The 22,785-nt window shown below is 33.3% G+C and overlaps 1 protein-coding gene across 1 annotated transcript in view; it reads right to left on the bottom strand.

The window, feature by feature from the left end:
• The window catches only part of zbtb32 (zinc finger and BTB domain containing 32), a 38,393-nt gene extending 16,101 nt beyond the window's left edge, over positions 1–22,292 (bottom strand). Inside the window, exons 1-2 of the mRNA XM_022687169.2 lie at positions 21,675–22,292; positions 1,809–2,884 (exon numbers count right to left, since the gene is read on the bottom strand). Coding sequence (XP_022542890.2) covers positions 1,809–2,779 — 971 coding nt within the window. The 5' untranslated portion in view covers positions 2,780–2,884; positions 21,675–22,292. The remainder of the gene's footprint in view (positions 1–1,808; positions 2,885–21,674) is intronic.
• Between the last annotated feature and the right edge of the window lie 493 nt (positions 22,293–22,785).

Genomic DNA, 22,785 nt, shown 5'->3' with positions numbered 1-22,785 from the left:
ACATACAAATAAAAAAAATCGGCAAAATAGTGATTCCACCCTGATTTATACTTTCAAAACTCAAAAAAAAAACTTCAAAAATATAATTCTAGATACTGATTTTAGTTAATATATTTTACTATATATATTAAATGATTATGTTGAATTAAATGACTAAGCAAGCAAGGGATCACTGTTGCTTATTCAATTGATGTGTTTATCAATGGATTTTGATAGGTAAGGTATATACAACTTAGTCAATAATAATATTTATATACTATATAAACGTATATACTTATTTTTAAGTGATACCTGGTGGCTATTAATGTGTTAAAATGTTAAAATGTTGAAGTGTTAACAGATTTCTCTCTTTTCGATATCCATTTTATTTTTAAAATGTTGACCCAGGAATGCTTTTGGGTTGGATTTACTGCTCAACTGAATAATAAACACATTTTAAATACCCATAATTAATTTAAATAACATATTTTTTTATGTTTTCTGAAAAACTTGTGATTGAACTTGTGAAAAAAATGATTGTGATGTGATTATTTTAGGAAAGTGTCAATTTACAACATTTAAACTCTTAACCTCTAGGCTTAGGATTGCACTAATCTTAAAATGAATCTGAAAATGTTATATACTAATCCAATGCATTCACTTATAGGGTTAAATAGATTTAAAAAATATATGTATTAAAAAAATAATATGCTACAGTTTTCCCCTGATAAAAACGCTAAAATAAAAAACACTCTCCTAAGGGTCCTGTACCTCACTCACAGCATTTTTACCCAATCAAATGCAACATCAGTTCAATATCTATTTTCAAAAGAAGTGTGTACGCCATCCGTGCAGCGCAGTGGTAGATTTTGAGGCTTCAAAGCGCTCTGGTAATCAGCGAGTGGGGTGTTTATAGCAGAGCAACAAGCCACTTGGGGCCTCGAGTTACGCTGATTTTACCACAGTAAAAGAGTGATGCATCACGCAGAGAGTGAAGCAGTGAAGTCTGCTACGACTCAGGTGACAAGCAGCTATAGACCAGCCACAAAAAAAATAAAAAAACAATATGATAAATTATAGTAGTGCAGCTTAACTAAATAAATACAAATAAATGAACTATTATTACGGTAACACTTTATAATACAGTACTTATGACAGTAATACACTTTGTTAAATAGTTAAGAAATGGATGAATTCATTGCACAAGAGAAAAAAATATATATATGCAATACAAACATGCAGATAAATATAATTTCAATATCATTTTGTTTTTTGGAATTAGTGATATATGCTGAACATCAGCTGTTTTGGTGGATTTTAAACAGTTTTCTCCCAGTGAATTGCTTTTATCAAAATCCCATTGGAACAATCTGGCAACCCTGGTGGCTCGCTGTCTGCTTCCTTTGTTCAGCTGTTTGTTGCTGAGTAGTGAGACTTGCAATGCATTCTGGGACAGATTCAGCTTGTGTAGTAAGCAGCGATGTTTATTCCAAATCATGATGCATTATGGGAGTTTTTAGTGCCCTCAAAATCACGCTCGAATTCCCCTTTGTGATTCGAACACTCAAGGAAAAATTAATAAATAGTAAATAGGGAGCCATTCTTTTAAGTTACTACATGATGTAATACAAATAAAAAAAAGGTTCTACTTGGAGACTCTTATCAATAGACCTTTTAAATCTTTAAAAGCAATTTTCCAGACAGGGATTAAATCTTGTCTTGGACTAGAATTTTGCATTTTAATAGGACATTTTCCATTAAAATTAAAATATAGTCTATTACTATTTATAAATCCATCTCTGGGAAACTGTCCCTCACTGTTTCCTTACCTTTCCCGGTCCTGTTCTCCTCCAGCCAGAGCTGCCGTGATTGCATCGCTCTTCCCCTTGAGGCCTGGCACCAGTGGACTGTCCAAAGCCAGAGGTCTGGGGCGGAGGAGGTGGTTGTAGGGATGGACGAGAGCCGAGTAGCCCAGAAGGGAGGAAGGGACCTGGGGTTGGATGGACCGGTGGAAAAAGGGATACATGGGCGTGGGGTAGGAACATGCCATCATCTGCTGGGAAGCTCGGAGAGTGTGGACCGCCATGATGTCTCTATAGCTGAGGACCATCCGGCGAGACGGGTTTAGAGAGGACCAGTGGAGAGGCGGGGTTGGAGTTGGCGACGTGGACAAGCTGGAGAAGATGACTTCTCTGGAAGGTGCAGTAGGTGGCTCAGGGAGAGCCATGGGCAAGGAGGGCTTCTGTGGTGGTGGAGGTGGAGGAGGTGATGGACTCGAGACATGCCCTGACCTTTCTGAGAGGTCTGAGTGTGTCACAGGTGGAGAATCTAAAGAAGAACTGAGAGGGGATGCCTCATCAGAAGAGGGGATTTTCTGTCTTGCTTTTGAATCACAATGTCCCACATTGACGTCAGGGGACAGCCTCTGCTCTGCTTCCAGGACGCTCATCTGCACCTGACACTGCTCCACAAGTGACTGGACCTCCAGGTGCTGAGCTCCCCTCAGAAGCTCTGGAAGGTCCCCTTCAGGAACCTCCACCCACTCGCTGTACACATAGTCCAGGATTTGCTTCAGTGTCTGGGGAGAAACGTTGCCTACGCTGCAGCGATAACCGAGTCCTGGGTTCTGGCTGGTGAGCTGCCGCTCGAGGTTCTTGCTGGCCCAGGCAAGAACCAAGGCATGAGCTTTGAAGACGTGACCGTCCACCATGAGGACAGTGTCGCAGAGGGTCCCCCTCTGCAGAAATGTCTCCGTCTGGCGCAAGAAGGGTAAATGATGGGGGTTGTGAATACGGATCATCTCAGCTCACTCGGGAAAAGAGAGACGACTGGATTGCGGAGAATGGGCGAGGAAAAGTGGGGAAGGTGTTCAAGGTAGACCACAGGCTGGGACTCTCCATTCAACCTGAAGAAAAGAAAAGAAAAGATGCTGGTTCAATGAAGAAACATGTTTCTCAATTACTCAAAAAGAACAATGGATGTAAAGCCACTGTTTAAGAGAAACCACTTTTCTTGGATTACATTTTAAGTCCAAATCAAATCAAACTGGTCTGACCAAAAAAAAAAAGAGGTGGTTTTACAGTATCGATCAAATGAACCATGTTTCGGTTTGTATGCAGAGTTAAAAAAACAAACAAAAAAAAAAAAAAACTTTCTTGAATGGTTCAGACTTACAGATCAATATTGTACAAAGCTAAGGCAGGCTATCATCATAATCATCAGCCATTAAACAATAGAAGAAGAAAAAAGAACTGGTGTTGTGTCGACGCCAGTCAACTAAGCAGTATGGGTTCAAAAGTTTAAGGTGCTGGTGATTCTGTATCTACTGTAACTGTAGATTAATTACAGAGCAGTATGGGTACAACAGATTACGGTGCTGGTGATTCTGTATCTACTGTAACTGTAGATTAATTACAGAGCAGTATGGGTACAACAGATTACGGTGCTGGTGATTCTGTATCTACTGTAACTGTAGATTAATTACAGAGCAGTACGGATAAAACAGATTACAGTGCTGGTGATTCTGTATCTACTGTAACTGTAGATTAATAACAGAGCAGTATGGGAACAACAGATTACAGTGCTGGTGATTCTGTATCTACTGTAACTGTAGATTAATTACAGAGCAGTACGGATAAAACAGATTACAGTACTGGTGATTCTGTATCTACTGTAACTGTAGATTAATAACAGAGCAGTATGGGTACAACAGATTACAGTGCTGGTGTTTCTTTATCTACTGTAACTGTAAATTAACCCTTATTTATTCACAGAAAATATCTAAAAATATTAAGGAATTATCCAAAAAAGGCCACTGTTTTATAGAATCCAATGTTTTTTGGAAATTTTGAGCACTTTCTGATTTTTAACACACAACTGGTTACTGATTATGAAATAGACGAATTGAAGAAATTTAAAGATCACAAAATATATCCGTTATGTGTTCACACACCTTAAAAATAGTCATTTGTTGGACTTAAGACAAAAATAAAGAACTGACTTAACAACGGCCAAGTATTTAACCAATGATGCTCTTTGCTTTATTGTAAATGAAGCTCGTGCTTAAAATAGTTCTATGAACAATGCTGGTTCCATGAAGAAACATGTTTATTACAATCAGACGTAAGTGTGTGAAGAAATGTTAAATTTAGACCTTTACTGCAGTGTAGTCTACAAAAGTGTGAAATTGAAACTACCTACCAATGGGAGATGCACAGTGTTCAACACTTACATTAGACATTTACATGGTTTAGCTGGCTTTATATTGAACAGGTCAAATATGTGATATACAGGTCTGAAAAATAAATAAATAAATAAGAGAGCATTTCAGTTTCTGAATCAGTTTCTCTGATTTTGCTATTTATAGGTTTATGTTTGAGTAAAATGAACGTTATTTTTTTTATTCTAGAAACTACAGACAACATTTCTCCCAAATTCCCCCCTAAAATATTGTAAATTAGAGCATTTATTTGCAGAAAATTAGAAATGGCTGAAATAACTAAAAAGAAATATTAGTTCATATCATATTCATAAAGTTTAAAAATTATATAAAGTTCAGAAATAATCAATATTTGGTGGAATAACCCTGATGGTTTTTAATCACAGTTTTTTTCATGCATCTTGGCATCATGTTCTTCTCCTCCACCAGTCTTACACACTGCTTTTGGATAACTTTATGCTGCTTTACTCCTGGTGCAAAAATTCAAGCAGTTCAGTTTGGTGGTTTAATGGCTTGTGATCATCCAAAATCAAAGAAACTCATTATTTTTAAGCGCTCTATTTTTTTCAGAGCTGTATAATATATCCGAAATATATATTTAATAGATCTAGAATAGAAAGCCCATATTTTAGTGATCTATAGCCCACCCGTCAATTGCCTAAATATGAACTAAAACATCCTAAAAATCCTAAAATTAGATAAAGAGAATCCATATATTTTTAGGATATATTTAATAATATTTTATAGGAGATAATGTAATGTTTTAGGTTATATTTTTGGAGAAATATAGAAAATTCTTAAAGGTTCACAAATTTTAAGCACACTCTACCACTCAAATGGCTGTATATATTAGGCAGCAAGCGAACAGTCAGTTCCTGAAGGTGATCTGAGCCTCTTTGACAAGAACCAATTAATTTAAAATATTTTCTAAACATCTATTGCCAATGTGTTACAACCACAATGTTTAAAAAAAGTTAATTTATTCATTAAAGGGTGTAAAGTATATTATCAGTATAATAGTGGCATAAAAGTTCATTTCAAATTACAGTAGTATCATTTATGGTACTGGAGAATTTGATGGTTTCTGGGAAAATATATTGTCCAACAAAAAAAGTTAACATGATTGGCTCAGTTCTCTTTTTATCTTTCTCTTTCATTCTTGATGTTGGGGCTCAAAGACATGTGCAAAACAAGCCACATTAATTTCTAGATCTTCCACGGTTTACGTCAAGCTTTAGTGATGAGCTTTTTCCGTGGCTGATGAAGTCAATATACCCGAGCTCTTTTTGTTCTCCCACGACAATTCTAATCAATTTGCATACAATTATAATGATGTTATCACAAACTAAAGAAGGTCAGGACATTGTTTTGATGTGTTACATACTCATACTGCAAAAAGAGTGTCTTCAGTTAGCATTTTTACAATTCTTTCAAAAATGACGCAGGCTAAACTGCATTTTATGTAGGCTAATTGATTTAATGCAGTTTAATGCAGAGATGATACTCCAACTACAGTCCCACACGTCCTTGATTCCCCAGCCTGATCAAGCATAACATTATGACCACCTCCTTGTTTATACATCCATTATCTTTTTTTTTTTTTTTTAAGCAAAAAAACAGTATATTGGGCTGCTCTTGCAACTTTTTTGGGTGAGAAAGCAAATGTGTGATGGACATATGGGATTTTGTTGTGCTCAGTAGACCTATCACTGTACATGTGGGCAGGATTTACATCCTGATTGGTCTCTTCTCGTAAGAGTCATTGGTCAAAACTCAGAAGACTCACACTCACTAGACCTATCACCGTGTTCTGTGGGCGGGATTTACATCCTGATTGGTCTTATTTCCTGATCAGTAGGCCAATCACTGCACTCTGTGGGCGGGATTTACATCCTGATTGGTCTCTTCTTGTGCTCAGTAGACCTATCACTGCACTCCTTGGGTGGGATTTACATCCTGATTGGTCTATTTTCATGCTTAGTAGACCTATCACTGCGCTCTGTGTACGTGGGATTTGCATCCTAATTGGTCTCTTTTACTGATCAGTAGACCTATCACTGCGCTCTGTAGGTGGGATTTACATCCTGATTGGTCTCTTCTTTTGCTCAGTAGACCTATCACTGCACTCCTTGGGTGGGATTTACATCCTGATTAGTCTGTTTTTTGTGTTTAGTAGACCTATCACTGCAGTCTCTGGGTTGGATTTACATCCTGATTGGCCTCTTCTTGTGCTCAGTAGACCTATGACTGTGCTCTGTGGGCAAGGTTTGCATCCTGATTGGTCTCTTTTTATGCTCAGTAGACCTATCACTGCACCCTGTGGGTGGGATTTGCATTTTGATTGGTCTGTTTTTGTGCTCAGTAGACCAATTACTGCACTCTTTGGGCTTGATCTACATTCTGATTGGTCTCATCTTGGGTTCAGTAGACCTATCAGTGTTCTATGTGGGTGGGATTTAATATCCTGATTGTTTTTTTTTCTTGATCACTATACCTATCACTGCGCTCTGTGGGAGGTGGGATTTGCATTCTGATTGGTCTCTTCTAATAAGAGTCCTTGGTCAAGACTCCTAAATCTACATTCTCTTACCTTTGTGCCTTGGATCACATTTACTAGCGCTAACTTGGTTAGCTGCTAATGGTTAGCTGCTAATCCTAATGCTGCTGCACCAAGCCTTAATGGAAATCTGGAAATCTAATGGCTATTGTCACAAATACGACATATAAGTGTAATGTATATATATATTCACTTATATTCACTTATTTCAACCACAATAAAAAAATCAAGCTGTTCCAATTCAAACTCCATCAGTAGTTACACTTATTAAATAAATTGTTACTGTGTAAGTACACAGTTATTACAGACAGTTTTATAAAAAGGGAAAATTCGTTTTTTTGACACATTTTTTTCAACTTTTTCCTTGTGTTAAACTGTATAACAAGCAGTAAAGCGCTCTAAGAAACTTGTTAACTGATTTGTTAAAAGGTGTGAAAACACTCCTAAAAATGAAGAAGCTATTGGTGATTTTCAGAGCGATGACAGTGACTAACCACATTTGGTCCCTTTTTTAAACGTTTGAAAATGAGATGTGTGAATGTGAAAAATCTTTCCACCGATTGAAGTTCCTCACAACCTCTGAAAGATGTTTCACACTTACACACTTTTCTTTTTGCAGATTTGCAAATTGTGAACAAACAGATGAAACTCAGCAGTGTGATTCTCAGAATCTCAATAGTACTAGGTTTAGGGTTAGTATAAGAACTTGGACTAGGGTAAGGACCGGAGTAAGGTTTAGGATAAGGTTAAGATTAGGTTAAGATTAGGCATAGGGGGGAGAAATTAAGTAAAGTAACATTTAAGTGCATTCAACATCTATATTTAGTTAATATTAAGCTTGATAATATTTATTTACCTATTTATATGCAGTATTATGTGGCTGGAACTCAATATGGGTTTGTATCTTATTCTAGAAAGTATTTATATATATATTTTTTTTTTTATTTTTTTATTTTATTTTATATTAATTCATTACGAAATAACTAAAATAAAAAACACAGGCCATATGACAATAAGTTTACATGGTATACTGGAGGCTCAGCATCACTAGTTAAAAAAGTATATATATATATATATATATATATATATATATATATATATATATATATATATATATATATATATATTTATTTATTTACAAAAAAACCTCCTGTAAGTAGAACTTTAATAAATGCCATAGAAATGCTATTGTTGGATCCATAAAGAAGCCTGTTAAAGATATAGATTTGTAAGTGTAAGGAATGATCACATTTGTAAGGAAACGTCAAATATTAAATCCAGATTCTGTAAGCACTTTAGGGGCTCAGCAGACGAAGAAGACACTGACACTATGGCCAGAAGATCACTAGTTAAAGTCCTAGATTGCTTCACCATCAGCAGCCAGAGTCAGAGCGAGCACAAATGGTTCGGCATCTGCTGGCATATATATCAGAGCTGGGGATCTGGTGCTTTCCTTTAAATGCGCTATACACTGGAAATCTTTGAGTTAAATCAACTTATAATAACTAAGTTTATTCTGTTGCCATTGGCAGCTTCTTTTCTATTGGCTTCTGGCACAATCTATTCACATACTTTGTGTTTCCTCCACTTAGATAAACTTGTAGATCATATATTATGATGATAAACTGGCTGGTCTCTGTGTTGTAGGCTGTAAGAACAAGCATTTTTCTTTTGTCTATATGCTCTACTGTTTACTCAACAGTATTTTCTATATTTAAAAAAAATCTATATTTTATTTAAATGAAATGAAAAAAGGAGGACTAAATACAAATCTATTTTATTCGTCGGACAAAAAATTTGAAGTAGAATTATTATGCAAAGCAATTGATTTAACAAAGAAAGGCAAAATAACTAAACTTTTTTTTGTCAAATAAACTGAAGTTTTTTGAGTTAACATTACTTAAAATTCTTAAGGCAACTGATTTTCTAAAAAAAAAAAAAAAATTAAGTAAATGCAACTTATCCAGGCTTACAGTGTACTGTTGAGTGTACATAGACACGTATACTTAGACTCGGCAGAGCCTGTGGAGGCAGGCTATGTGGATTCTATGTATATATGTCTGTCATTATCAGTACAGTGATGGCGGCACCAGGAGCTAAAGCTAGAGTAGGTATAGATCCCTCCCTCAGACGAAATCGAACCTAGCGCTATGGGATGTAAATAGAGTTTTTTTAATAAGCTTATTGTGAACTTTTTAAGTTATTAGTGCCTCATTTTAAATGTCAGGGCTCTCTGGATTCTACCAAAGAGTTGCGGAGCTACTTTGAGCTGGATAACGGTGTAAAAAGTCATTTATCTGGGCAAAATATGCCCCAATATGGTCGTTGTGCAGAGTCCTGGGCAAAAGCACAACATTAGTGGAGCTCAGAAAGCTGTGGGAGAGCAGAGATGGGCTATTCAACAAAGGAGAATACTCTTTTTCATGTTTTACAACACTAAGGTCAAATTTTCTCCTTTAAAGGTGTACATTAAAGGTAAGTGTCTACCAATTTTTAGAAATATTCTATCTAAAGTAATCTTCTGCTGTACATTAGAAGTTTTAAGCACTCTAAAAAGACCTTGATGCTTCAGAAGAGATAAGATAATAAGATAAGGTGAAAGAAACGAGGTCATTATATAAAGTAATCAATAAAGTAATCAATACAGACAGTTTGTTTTCCTGTGTTACTGTAAGCAAGGCGTCCCACTCAATCTCACAATATAAAAGGCTGTTTATGCTTTTGATGCACCTTTACCCTACATAATCTGCCAGCCAGCAAACTATAGATAACGGTCTGAAAGTCTGCCGCTGTTGTTTAAGGGCAATTCCTGCTCATTTTTACAGAGAAAGCGATGTGTGTCATCTGAGCGAAGCAGACTGTAGGAGGTGCGTCTGCTCGTCTCGCCGGAGACTCAGCCGGAGAGCAGCTTTCGCAGTTTGCATCATCTCTGAAATTTGGCTCGACAGATCGGAGCTGAAGCCACAGACCTGCTCAGAATATGAAACTGTGACTAATGCCTGTACGCAGCTTCTCATAAGACAAAGCTCAGAGTTTGTTTGATCAACAACAACTGTATCAAAGTGATACAGTAGGTTGGTTAAGATACACATCTACTGTAGTAACAGTGTGATGTGGTGAGTGGTACATCGTTTGATTACGGGGCCAAACGTCACAGGATTACGGAGAACTCGCAGAACTGCCGTACGCTCTAGTTCTGGAACAGAGGCAAATTAGGGGGCATTCAGAGTAAAGACAGACGTGTTACATGGCTGTGTTTAAACCCCTATTCAATTTCCTTTTCTATTCAAGCATTACATAAAAAGCTTTCATGTTTTTAATTTATAAGAAACATAGCATAATTGTAAAAGCAATAGAAGTAAATCTTCTAATATCAAAACATATCGAGTAAAATCATAAAATTGTGAAACGAACTTCATTTTAAAATCAATATTTAATAAGGATCTCACCAGTTCTATATTTCCATATTATATATTGCTGGCCAGGCCCCACGTTTATGCTAAGCGTTTACCCCAAATTAGCATTAGCTTGTGCTAAACAGCAAAACATGAACAAGCTAGTTCATGCTTAACTGAGATAGAAGCACTAAGTTGCCATGGAGAGTAGGTACAGATCCCTCCCTCAGACAAAGTCTACTGCATAATCCTGCTGGGTACTGAATTTAAGTTGATTTTCTCAACCAAAACCAAATAAATAGGGTGTTTCTTCTACTGATCTAGTGGGCGGGGCTCTGGAAAGGGTTGGCAGGTGAGGTTTGGAGCCAGGGTGGTTCCATACAGGTAACCTTATTGTGATGTCACAAATAAGGGAGCCATCAAAAATGCCCTATAGAAGATTAGGATTCCTTACAGCAAATTCTTTCAACTGATTCACAGAAAAATCTTGGGTGTTTATAAGTGAAAAAAAGCACAAAAAAGTAAATTTTGCTCTTGATATGTAATATGACTCTTTTAAGGGTAACAGTGTCACAGAACAATAACTAGATAAAAACTGCTCAAAAATATTTTTAAAGTATCCTATTTTTCTAACTATTAAGCACACTTAAAATTCTTTAATTATTTATTTCAGAAATTGACAGTATGTCCTATAATCTGGTGCTCCTTTTGTATAAATTGTAGAAATCTGTGTAGATTAACATCCAGCGCTCATTTAACTTTAAAATATTTATAATATCTATATATTTTTATAAGAATTACAGTTTTGTTTATTTAGGCGTTTCCCCCAGCTTCCCCATTAGAAGAGAAACATGGCGACCCCCTTGCTCACTTCGATTTAGGCATCCTTACTAGTGTCCCTTAATGCACCTTATAATCCGGTGCGCCATAAAATATGAGAATCCTGCTGGAATTCATGGCATGACTTTTACAGTGCCTTGCAAAAGTATTCGACCCCCTTGAACTTTTTTTTAATCTTTTGCCACATTTCAGGCTTCAAACATAAAGATATGAAATTGTATTTTTTTGTGAAGAATCAACAACAAGTGGGACACAATCGTGAAATGTAAAATGAAATTTATTAGATATTTTAAACTTAAAAAAAAATATATATACTTTCAGTGCAGCAAACTCACTCCAGAAGTTCAGTGAGGATCTCTAAATGATCCAATGTTTGACCTAAAGGACTGATGACGAATGTGTCCCACAAAAAAATACAATTTCATATCTTTACGTTTCAAAACTGAAACTTTTGCAAGGCACTGTATCTTTTATTTTCATCAATTTAATCAATTGTGTTTCACAAGTTCCATGAACCAAATCCAGATTTGTGCAAATGCAATTAATGCAAAATATAGATTTTTATCAAATATATTTGAACAAATATCTATTGGATAAAGACACACATCACACACACACACACACACACACATACACACCTCACACACTATATGTACACTATACAAATGCTGCTAATATATATTTTTTTACTGTTTTACTAGAACTGAAGTTTCATTTTGTTGAAGTAACTGTCTCTAGCATCCAGGGAAGACTCACTACTAGATTTACGTGCGTTGCTGTGAGGATTTGATTGCATTTAGCATCACACACTTTAAAGGGGGGAGGTGAGGATGTAGGATGATCTTAAAGAAAGTTGTTCTTAAGGAAAGAATGTGTTAATAAGTGCAGAACCATCAGAAGTGCATATTAATGATACGATCACTCCCCCTCAGTCTGGCTGTGATGATGACAGATTGGGTGGAAAGTAGATGTGGTGAAGTGTTAGAGGTCATTTTCCAAATTACGGGAATTGACATCAGATGGACTTAACCCTTTAATTCTCACTGTAGTCGTGAAGCCCTTAAGATAACACTTTACATTAGACAATTAACATGAATTAATGCATTAATTACCAACAATAAGACGTGAGGTAATACATCAACAATTTGCTTATATGCTGCAGTTATGCATACAGTAACTGTTAAATATATATGAATTAAATATTAGTTACAAATATATGTGGTTGTGATAACACTTGCACATGCAGTGGTAGCCAGTTACTTCTTTTGGTACAACTTTACAATAAGACTAGCTTTATAAAGGGTTTATAAATGCTTTACCCATAGTTTATTAATGGTTATTACTAGTTAGGTTGTAAATGCCTTAAATTAATTATCATTAATAATCAGTTATAACACATACATAGGAAATATATATAGCAACAATATAGATGGCTGTGAGTTCACTGTTTGGCAAACAACAGGTCATTGTTGCCCTTTCTACGTATGTGTTATAACTGATTGATAATGATTTTTAAGGCATTTACAACCTAATTAGTAACCATTGATAAATGATATATATATATATACAGTATATATTCATATATATTGACAGTGTATGTAAGTTTTTTTTTGATGAAATGAAGCTCCATCCAGACGAATATTTACTTAAATATAAATATATAACGATTACCGCATGCATAACTGCTGCAGTACACAAGCAAACAACAAGAAGATTAACTAAAGCACTAAAGCAGTTGTTACTTGTTTACTTAACATTAGTAAAATATATGATAATAATGAAGTATATGATTTATTGTTCATCTTAACAAATGATTCACTTGTAATGTGAAAGCAACAATAATTAATGCTGTAGTTCCGTGTTTAATGAAGCATCATTAATGTATTATTTCGTAACAGTTTTGTATTGTTTTACTGTACAGTATATCAAAAATACATTTGACTGGCCACCAATAAAGTCAACTCAACCCTGATAAAATACTGATAAAATATTGTAGGAAGTGTTTGAAGCAATAGGACAGCACTTTTGTGTAGCAGCAAAGAGTGGTGTTGCTTTGCAAAGAGAATATATTTATGTATATATTTTGTGTATATGTATTTATATATATATGTATTTATGTATGTAGAACTAATTTGCATTCACCTCAAACCATTTTGTATATTCCTTTCTTAGCATAAAGGGAAGCATAAGCAACTTCTTCTATTCAACAAATATATATTTGACTACATGATGCACACTTTTAAAATAGATAAAGTGCTTTACCTTGCACTACTTGCACTAGTGGAAGAAGATCTGAGAAGCAGAAAGGTTGTAAATTCCCCTCACAGGTCAATTGTCTTTTCAATTTAGCCGCTTCAGTACCTTTGGTATACTTAACTGTAAAAAAAAAAAAATATATATATATATATATATATATATATATGCATGGTATTTTAGCCTATTTTAGCATGCACTACCTGCAGGGGAAGATTCACCACAAACGTAAAATGTGCTAATGACTTCATGCACACTTTCATGTGTAATGGTTAACATTTGTGCATCATCGTTCTTTCTCAGCATCTCTTGTAGGTGTGTGAATATACAGCTCTGAAAATTATGAGTTTCTTTGACTTAACCAAAAATTTAAAACCTCTGGGGTTGAACATTGGCAATTAAACATTGGGGTTGTAACACATTGGCAATAGATGTTTAGAAAATATTTTAAATTAATTGGTTCTTGTCAAAGAGGCTCAGATCACCTTCAGGAACTGACTGTTCGCTTGCTGCCTAATATATACAGCCATTTGAGTGGTAGAGTGTGCTTAAAATTTGTGAACCTTTAAGAATTTTCTATATTTCTCCAAAAATATAACCTAAAACATTACATTATCTCCTATGAAATATATATATATATATATATATATATATATATATATATATATATATATAAAGTATAATGTTTATCTAATATGTTTATCTGCATTCTCTTTATCTAATTTTAGGATTTTTAGGATGTTTTAGTTCATATTTAGGCAATTGACGGGTGGGCTGTAGATCACTAAAATATGGGCTTTCTATTCTAGATCTATTAAATATATATTGTGGATATATTATACAGCTCTGAAAAAAATAGAGCGCTTAAAAATAATGAGTTTCTTTGATTTTGGATGATCACAAGCCATTAAACCACCAAACTGAACTGCTTGAATTTTTGCACCAGGAGTAAAGCAGCATAAAGTTATCCAAAAGCAGTGTGTAAGACTGGTGGAGGAGAAGAACATGATGCCAAGATGCATGAACAAAAATAAAACCAGGGTTATTCCACCAAATATTGATTTCTGAACTATTAAAATCTGTTTATGAATATGAACTTTTATTTTTGCATTATTTGAGGTCTGAAAGCTCTGCATCTTTTTTTTTTGTTGTTATTTCAGACATTTCTCATTTTCTGCAAAGCAGTAAAAGCTCTAAATTACAATATTTTTATTTGGGAATTTGGGAGAAATGTTGTCTGTAGTTTATAGAATAAAAAAAAACAATGTTCATTTTACTCAAACATAAACCTATAAATAGCAAAATCTGAGAAACTGATTGAGAAACATACCAAGATCCAGAACATTGTTAAATATCATTAATTACGGATTGATTTTACTGTAAAAAAGTATAGGAATTGGTAATAGTGTAGGATAAGAAGTATAGGACAGTATTTGAATAGCTGCTATTAATGCATTTTAATTATTATTATTATTATTATTATTATTATTATTATTATTATTATTATTATTATTATTATTATTATTATTATTATATTGCAGTAAATGCCATATATATAAAAAACCTTTAAATATTGAATATATTCATATAAACTACCTTTCCTTATATGGTGAATGTGGTCAGTGCTTAAAGTGCACTGTTGAACTGCAGATTTTGTTACAGAAAGTAATTAGCCATGTTTAACTGATGCAATGTTGCAGCTCTAAACTAATTCTAAATCTTTAACATCTCTTAATGCACCTAAACACATCCTCAATAGAGTTTCCTGGCAATATATAATAAAAATCAAAGTGCTAACCTTTAGAATATTTAAGTAGCAGTTTATTACAAACTGCTACTACTGATAAATTTGGTCTACGTGTCAAAAATACTGCAATAAATATAGTGAATAGTGGAAATCTCTTTATATATTGTGATATAGTAATTAAATATTATCACCCACTTTTACTTAAGAGCAATATTGTAGTTATAAAATTGCTTTTTGGACACAGATTTGTGCACCAGTCCAGGCATGGCACATTTTAGTTCACAACTTTTTGTAGTACTGTTAATAAAAGCACTTCTGCATTTGATTAAAAGTAGCAAATGCACCTTGTTAAAAAAAGGAAAAATAAATAGATACACATAGAAATAACATAGAAACAGTAAAATTAGAACATAATAGAGTAGAAACTGCAAACATCAGAAAATAAAAATCTCCTTGCAAGCATGTACTTTTGCTATTTTGTTCAGATTTTTAGGTATTTAGGTAGATTTAGATACATTTAGGTAGAATATTATTTTTCTTTAAGTAAAATATCTTTAATTTCCTTCATTTTTTCATAAAAATGTTGAAAGAAAGTTAAAAATAAAAGAAAAATCTTTTTTTGTTGTTGTTGTTGTTTTATTTGTTTCAAACTTGCTTAGACTTTGTTTTAAAACAAATAATGAATGAGTGTATACATGTATTTTTACGTATGCAAATTTTATTTGTTACTTTTAAGTTATTTATGAAATGAAAAATCATTGAAAGCAGGTACTTTTGCTATGTTGTTCAGATAGAAATTGTGGTACAATTCTTCAAAGTATTTTTTATATATTTTTTAATTTTCTGCATTATTTGTCAAAAAAAAGAAAAAAGAAAAGTTAAAAATGAAAAGGAAATCAACATTTTCTGTTGTTTTATTGTGCAACGCGCTTGGACTCGGGTTTTACAGACTGTTAACGAATGAGTAAATGAGTGAATGAGTGTTCTTCCGAACGCAACTTCGGAAAATACTACAGACAATACTTTCCGTAGTGATTCATCGAGTCAATTCAAATCACATTTGCATATATATATATATATATATATTTTTTTTTTTTTTTTTTACCAGCACAATTTAGCCTTTTTCTAAACTTTATCTTAATTTTAATTAACAATTGCTCTATAAATATGGTTTATATTGAATATTAAAGCACATAAAGCATGCAATATTATTTATTATGAACTATAAAACATTTGTATTAACCTAATTGACCTGTCCAATAAAAACCTGTATCTCCAAAGCAACTACTTTTCAGGTCATTTTGAAGTTTCAAAATTTCTATTGGTTCGTTCATCAATAATTTTTAACACAGTATAAGGAACAGTTTGTGTGTGTTTAAATTATATAATAAACAAAAAAAATGACAAAAAATATATATTGTGATAATTTATTTTTTTAATTATTGGGTAGTGATGATATATTTATACTTATATTTATACTAAAAAAGATTAAAAAAAAAAATAATAATATTATATCAACATCTTATACTGTAGGCCTGTTGTGGTCAATACATTATCTCATCCTATCGTGCAACATATGGTCATAACCGCAATATTAAAAAAATAAAATAAAATATAAACATTTTGCTAATGCTAAAAATACGCAGATAATGCACATTGCACGTTTTGCCTTGTCAGATAAGTCTATGAACATCAATGCACTTATATGTCAACTTATATTAGTTGTTTTATTAAATGTATTTCAGTTCTAATATCTGAATATTCATAATAATTAAAAGCATTAAATTGGATAATTATGCTATTATATAATCATTAGTGCAGTGGCATATAAGAGTCTTACTGTAGCGATAAAACTGCAATATAAAAAATGCAATATATTCCCAACAAAACGTAGATATTATTAAAAGTCTAGCATCTGCAAATCTCTAAATCTCTTTTGTACCATGCTTTTATTATGCTAAATGATGGAATAGCACGAAGCTAAATAGCTTAGCACAAGTAAAAAAGCAATACTTATGATAAATATGCTGCACAGCTCCGCACAGTTGCGTTTTTGCGCAGCGACTCATATTGTTTGTGATGGTTTGTGAAGAAATGAAGCTGATCTTTGTGTACGTGGGTTTGACAGACGCAACAATGAAGCGGAAATGAGGCCACTTCTGAAAGCATCAAAGCCTAAATCCACGACATGCTGTAAAATACAGTGTGTGATAATCAATGTTCTTCAATAAATACGTCATATCTGTCCTAGACACATGAAACCGAGCCCTGAGAAGTCCCACAGTGTGTTTCTATCCACTGCAGAACATCTGTCTCCCTGCTTATCAGAATCAAAACGCTTCAACTGAAAAGATAATAAGATAAATAAAAGCAACAGCTATCGTAAATATATGTGGTTGACATTCTCGGATCGATCTCGCAAACTGAAAAGTGCAAAGGTGTGATACTATAGTGATGCTATGAAGAATATTAGACCATATTAGTGTGAGAAATGCATCGTTAACGCCCATCTTAATCTTAGTATGCAGAAAAAACAACAAAAACTACAAAAACAACAACCTAAAAACATATAAAGACATATAAACCTTTGTTTAGCCACTGCAACTGACACTTACTGCAACTGTAACAGTTTATTGTAAGAAGACATGGGCCTGTGGTCAGTAAAGAGTTCCACATTTGAATCAAGAGATATATTTACATATATATATATATATATATATATAAATGTCCTCATGATACTAATGATACTAAAAGCTCTATATTCACGCAAATATATACAACAATTAACAGCTTTTAAAAAGGCTACAACAGATATGACAGAAAAAATAAACTACAGGTGTAAATTAATTGTCTATCAATCTCTGTTGATACCCACTTGACACATTAACAACCATCTTAATCTCAATATGCACAAAAAAAACGCTACAAAACAACAACCAAAAAACATATAAACATATAAATACATAAACATTTGTCTATTCGCTCGAGCTTCTGGATCTGCACGCACACTAACTGCAGCCTGTAAAGAGTTTAATGTGAGAAGAAATATATATACGTACAAAGATGTATAAGGTGTGATAGTGATACTATGAGCTATATATTCATGCAAATATACAACAATTAACAGCTTCTGAAAAAAGTCTACAACAGATATGACAGATACATAAAATATAAGTGTAAGTTTATTGTCTATCATTCACTTTTGTTAAAAATATTGTTTAAATTTGACCCATTTGACACATTAACGACCATCTTAATCTCAATATGCAAATAAAACCAACAAAAACTACAAAAAACAACAACCTAAAAACATATAAAGACATATAAACCTTTGTTTAGCCACTGCAACTGACACTTACTGCAACTGTAACAGTTTATTGTAAGAAGACATGGGTCTGTGGTCAGTAAAGCGTTCCATATATATGTATATGTATATATATGTACATAGGCATGATAATGATACTAAAAGCTATATATTCACACAAATATACAACAATTAACAGTTTTTATAAACTATAGGTGTAAATGAATTGTCTATTAATCTCCACAAAACGTATAAAGACATATAAACATTCGTTTATTGACTCAAGCTCCTGGATCTGCACACTTACTGCGATCTGTAAAGCGTTTGATGTAACAAGAAATATATACGTACAAAGATGTATAAGGTGTCATAGTGATACTATGAGCTATATATTCATGCAAATATACAACAATTAACAGCTTCTGAAAAAAGTCTACAACAGTTTCAATCTATTGTTAAAATTTGACCCATTTGACCCATTAATGACCATCTTAATCTCAATATATATATATATATATATATATATATATATATTAATAAAAACAACACATTTATAAATATATAAATGTTTGTTTATTCACTTGAGCTCCTGGATCTGCACACTAACTGCAACCTGTAACAGGTTAATGTAAGAAGAAACGGGCCTGTGGTCAGTAAAGAGTTAAACATTTGACTCGATCAATCACCACAATATACTGACAATCTATATCGTGATATTATAAGCTATATATTCACAGACATATACAACAGTTACCAGCTTCTGAAAAGGTTAATGTAACCCATCAACATTTGCCACCCCCCAATTCCTATTCGATTTTAGTAATTTATTTATTTTTTTCCCTACAAATATGTGCAATTGTATATGTTCACGCACATATACAACAGTTAAAAGTTTGCGAAAAATCTGACCGATACACAAACTAGAGGTGTAAACTTATTGTCTATCAATTTTTGGACACATTTTGGACTGAAACAAAAAAAAGAGAGCACTTAAAAATTGGATTTTTGCACCAGGAGTAAAGCAGCATAAAGTTATCCAAAAGCAGTGTGTAAGACTGGTGGAGGAAAACATGATGCCAAGATGCATGAAAAAAACTGTGATTAAAAACCAGGGTTATTCCACCAAATATTGATTATTTCTGAACTCTTAAAACTTTATGAATATGAACTTGTTTTCTTTGCATTATTTGAGGACTGAAAGCTCTGCATCTTTTATGTTATTTTACAATGTTTATTTTACTCAAACATAAACCTATATATAGCGAAATCAGATAAACTGATTCAGAAACTGAAGTGCTCTCTTCATTTTTTCCAGAGCTGTTAATATATTCACACACATATACATATATATAACAGTTAACAGTTTGGAAAAAGGCTACAACAGATATGACGGATACACAAACCATAGGTGTAAATGTATTGTCTATCAATCTCTATGCTTTAAAAAAAGTTTCAATTTGACCTGTTTCTTAAGGCAAGAAATATATTAAATGATCAGTGCAATAAAAATGGTGTAAAATGAAATGGTAAAAGTGGTTGACAAGTATGAATAACGCTCTATAAAGACAGAAAAGAGGACACATAAGCTCTACTGTGTTTTTATGTATAAATTCATGTCTAATTGTTTAATAGAAATGCTGTGATATAGATGTTGTACTGGAAATGCAACTCTATCAACATCATATTCTTTACATTTATTTTTACTTATTTTTATTTCATTTGCAAAGATGTGCAATGGTGTGTATTCTACGGGCCTTTAATCATCTTCTTCTGTCTCTCTCAGTACCAGTCAAAAGTTTGGACACACTCCTTCTCAATAAATATGCTTTTTTTCTTAGTTTTCTTATTTGAAACATATTTAAGCACCTTTTGTTTTGATGCCTCCTATTGGCATTATTGGCTCCTATAAGCTTTGGGCTTTAGGTAGAACCTGGAACGGTTCTCCAACCGTCTTAAAGGAGCTTCTAGAGGTGCTTAGCTCTTATTAACTGCTTTTCCTTCATTTTGCACATTTTTTTATGTACCACCTAATTGCATATTGCATATTGCATTGTTCCTTTATATATTTTAACTATATTTAATAATAATCTACAGCGTAGTAAACAATGCAAATGAAGAACAAATATTAGAACTGAGGATGCGTGTGCAACTCTCTATTGATAGGTACTGTACATACAGTATAAATACATGTTACAGGAAACAGTTAGTTTACAGGCAGAAAAGCTATTACAAATATATACAGTACTATAGGTGTAAATCTAAATTGTCTATCGTTGGCTATTGTTAGAATCTGACCTTTTCTATAAGTCAGGAAATTAACTGAATTAACTAAATTAAACTGAATGAACATTTCAATAAAAGCTGATAAAAAGTTATTGGTTGATGTTTAGTATGAAAAGAGTCTATAAAGAGAAATATATATTCTGAATGTACTTAATGTTTGTAAAAAAAAAACGTGGAAATACTAAAGTATTGTACTGCAAATGGGAACCCCCCCCCCCCATTCTTTCTATGTCGTTTTAGTAATTTCTTTATTATATATTTATTAATATATTTATATATATATATATAAATATATGTGTAATATATATTTTTTGCTCAAAAATATGCACATAAGCTGTGATAGTGATATATACATATATGAGTCATATTACTTTTGATTTGTTCATATATCTCATCGCTGTCCAATGAAGAAAACATGTATCTCCAAAACTTTGCAACTTTACTTTACTTTTCTATGGAAGTCAATGTAAAAAAAAAAAAAAAAGGTTATTTCAGGTCATTTTTATTTGAGGTATTTCTGTTATTGGTCCATTCTTTAAAACATATTTAAGAACGTTTAACACAGTGTAAGAACACTGAGTTAGTTCGAGTGTTTAAATATTTAAATTATTATGTAGTAAACTAAAAATCAACTCAAATAGAAATACTTATTTATTTATTTTTTTATTATTGGTCAACAACGATGGACATGCATACATTGCATAGATTACATAAAATATATAAGGTTTTCAGCAGAAAAGCTACAACAGATGTTTACTATAGGTATAAATGAGCTATTATCTATATTATATATCTATATCTATTAATCTGTATTGTTTGATTTAAAAAAAAAACACTTTGAAATTTGACCCATGTGACCCAACACAATTTAATGCATAGTACTGAAGTCATATTGTATGTATATTTATTTATTTAATTAATTAATTAATTAATTATTTGATAAGCTTGGTTGGTTTAATTGTATTTATATTATATTATATATTATATTATAATATATATTATATATTTCCTTCTCTGCTGTAGTTATTATTTAAAAAAAATCAAAGAAAAATAAAGAGTTACGTGATTAAACAAATTATAAAAGTTGAAAAACTCACCCGTTCGCCCGCTGTGCACTTCCTACAGTCTGATAGGCCGATATCAGAACTACAGTATAACTTTATCTGAATATCTGATGTCTATGCGAGCGTGCGGATAATTAGTGCATCATCAATCGGCGACGAATGCTGTAGATTTCTTAAGAAATCGTATATATTGCGTCATTCTGATCAGATCAGTCATATATTTCTTGTCATATATAATTTCACTACGCTCTTCTCCAGAACTCACTAGCAGTGCGCGCACCTGCCGCTCAGCATTGAAAGTTAAAAGGTCATTCGCAGGGCGTTCGATCGACAGGCGTCTTTTTTTTACGACTTTACTGAAAAACAAAAGTGCTGAAATGAGGTGCTGACTTCACGTCCAGACAGAGAAAAAGAGATAAAAAGAGAGAAAGAGAGAGAGAGAGAGAGAGATCATGAGTAAAAAGGGGAAAACCTCTCAGCAGTGACACATCCTCTCCAGGCCTGCAAGCCACGGCTCCCCACCAGCAGCAGACTGACGATCAAATTCACCTCTTTCTTTTTTCTGCACGGAAGCTGCTTTTGAAATCTATGATGCTTTACTGTTAACAAGAAGACGAGATGAAGAAAGAAGGAAAGAGAGAGAGAGAGAGAGAGAGAGAGAGAGACAGAAAGAGCCAAAAATAGAGAAAAAGAGAGAGAGAAAGAGAGAGAGAGAGACCAAGACTTACCAGTCAGTGCACTCGAGGTTCAGGCCATGTCCTGATGAAGTGGCTTTTAGAGTTTACAGATACACACACACACACACACACACACTCAGATACACACACACACACACTGAAACACAAACACACACACACACATACACACACATGCACTGTGGCTTTGCCCAGAAATGACATCGACCTGTGGAGGACTAAATGTAGGTGAGTGACAGAACATCACTACATGGCTAACTCTGCACTCTGGCCAACCCCTCCCCCTCACTCATCAGCTTCCTCTCATTGGTCTGCTTCATGTCTGGGGGAATGCATTAATTCTGTATATAGACTGACTGTGTAGGTAATGTAGTGGCAGCAATCGATAAAAAAAAAAAAAAGAAAAGTGTAATCAGATTAATAGCAACAGTTAAAAAAGTAAAAAAAAA

The sequence above is a fragment of the Astyanax mexicanus genome, chromosome 18, assembly GCF_023375975.1.
Source record: "Astyanax mexicanus isolate ESR-SI-001 chromosome 18, AstMex3_surface, whole genome shotgun sequence".
NCBI lineage: Eukaryota > Metazoa > Chordata > Actinopteri > Characiformes > Acestrorhamphidae > Astyanax > Astyanax mexicanus.
The sequence above is the reverse complement of the archived record's forward strand: the minus strand, read 5'-3'. Positions and strand labels throughout refer to the sequence as shown.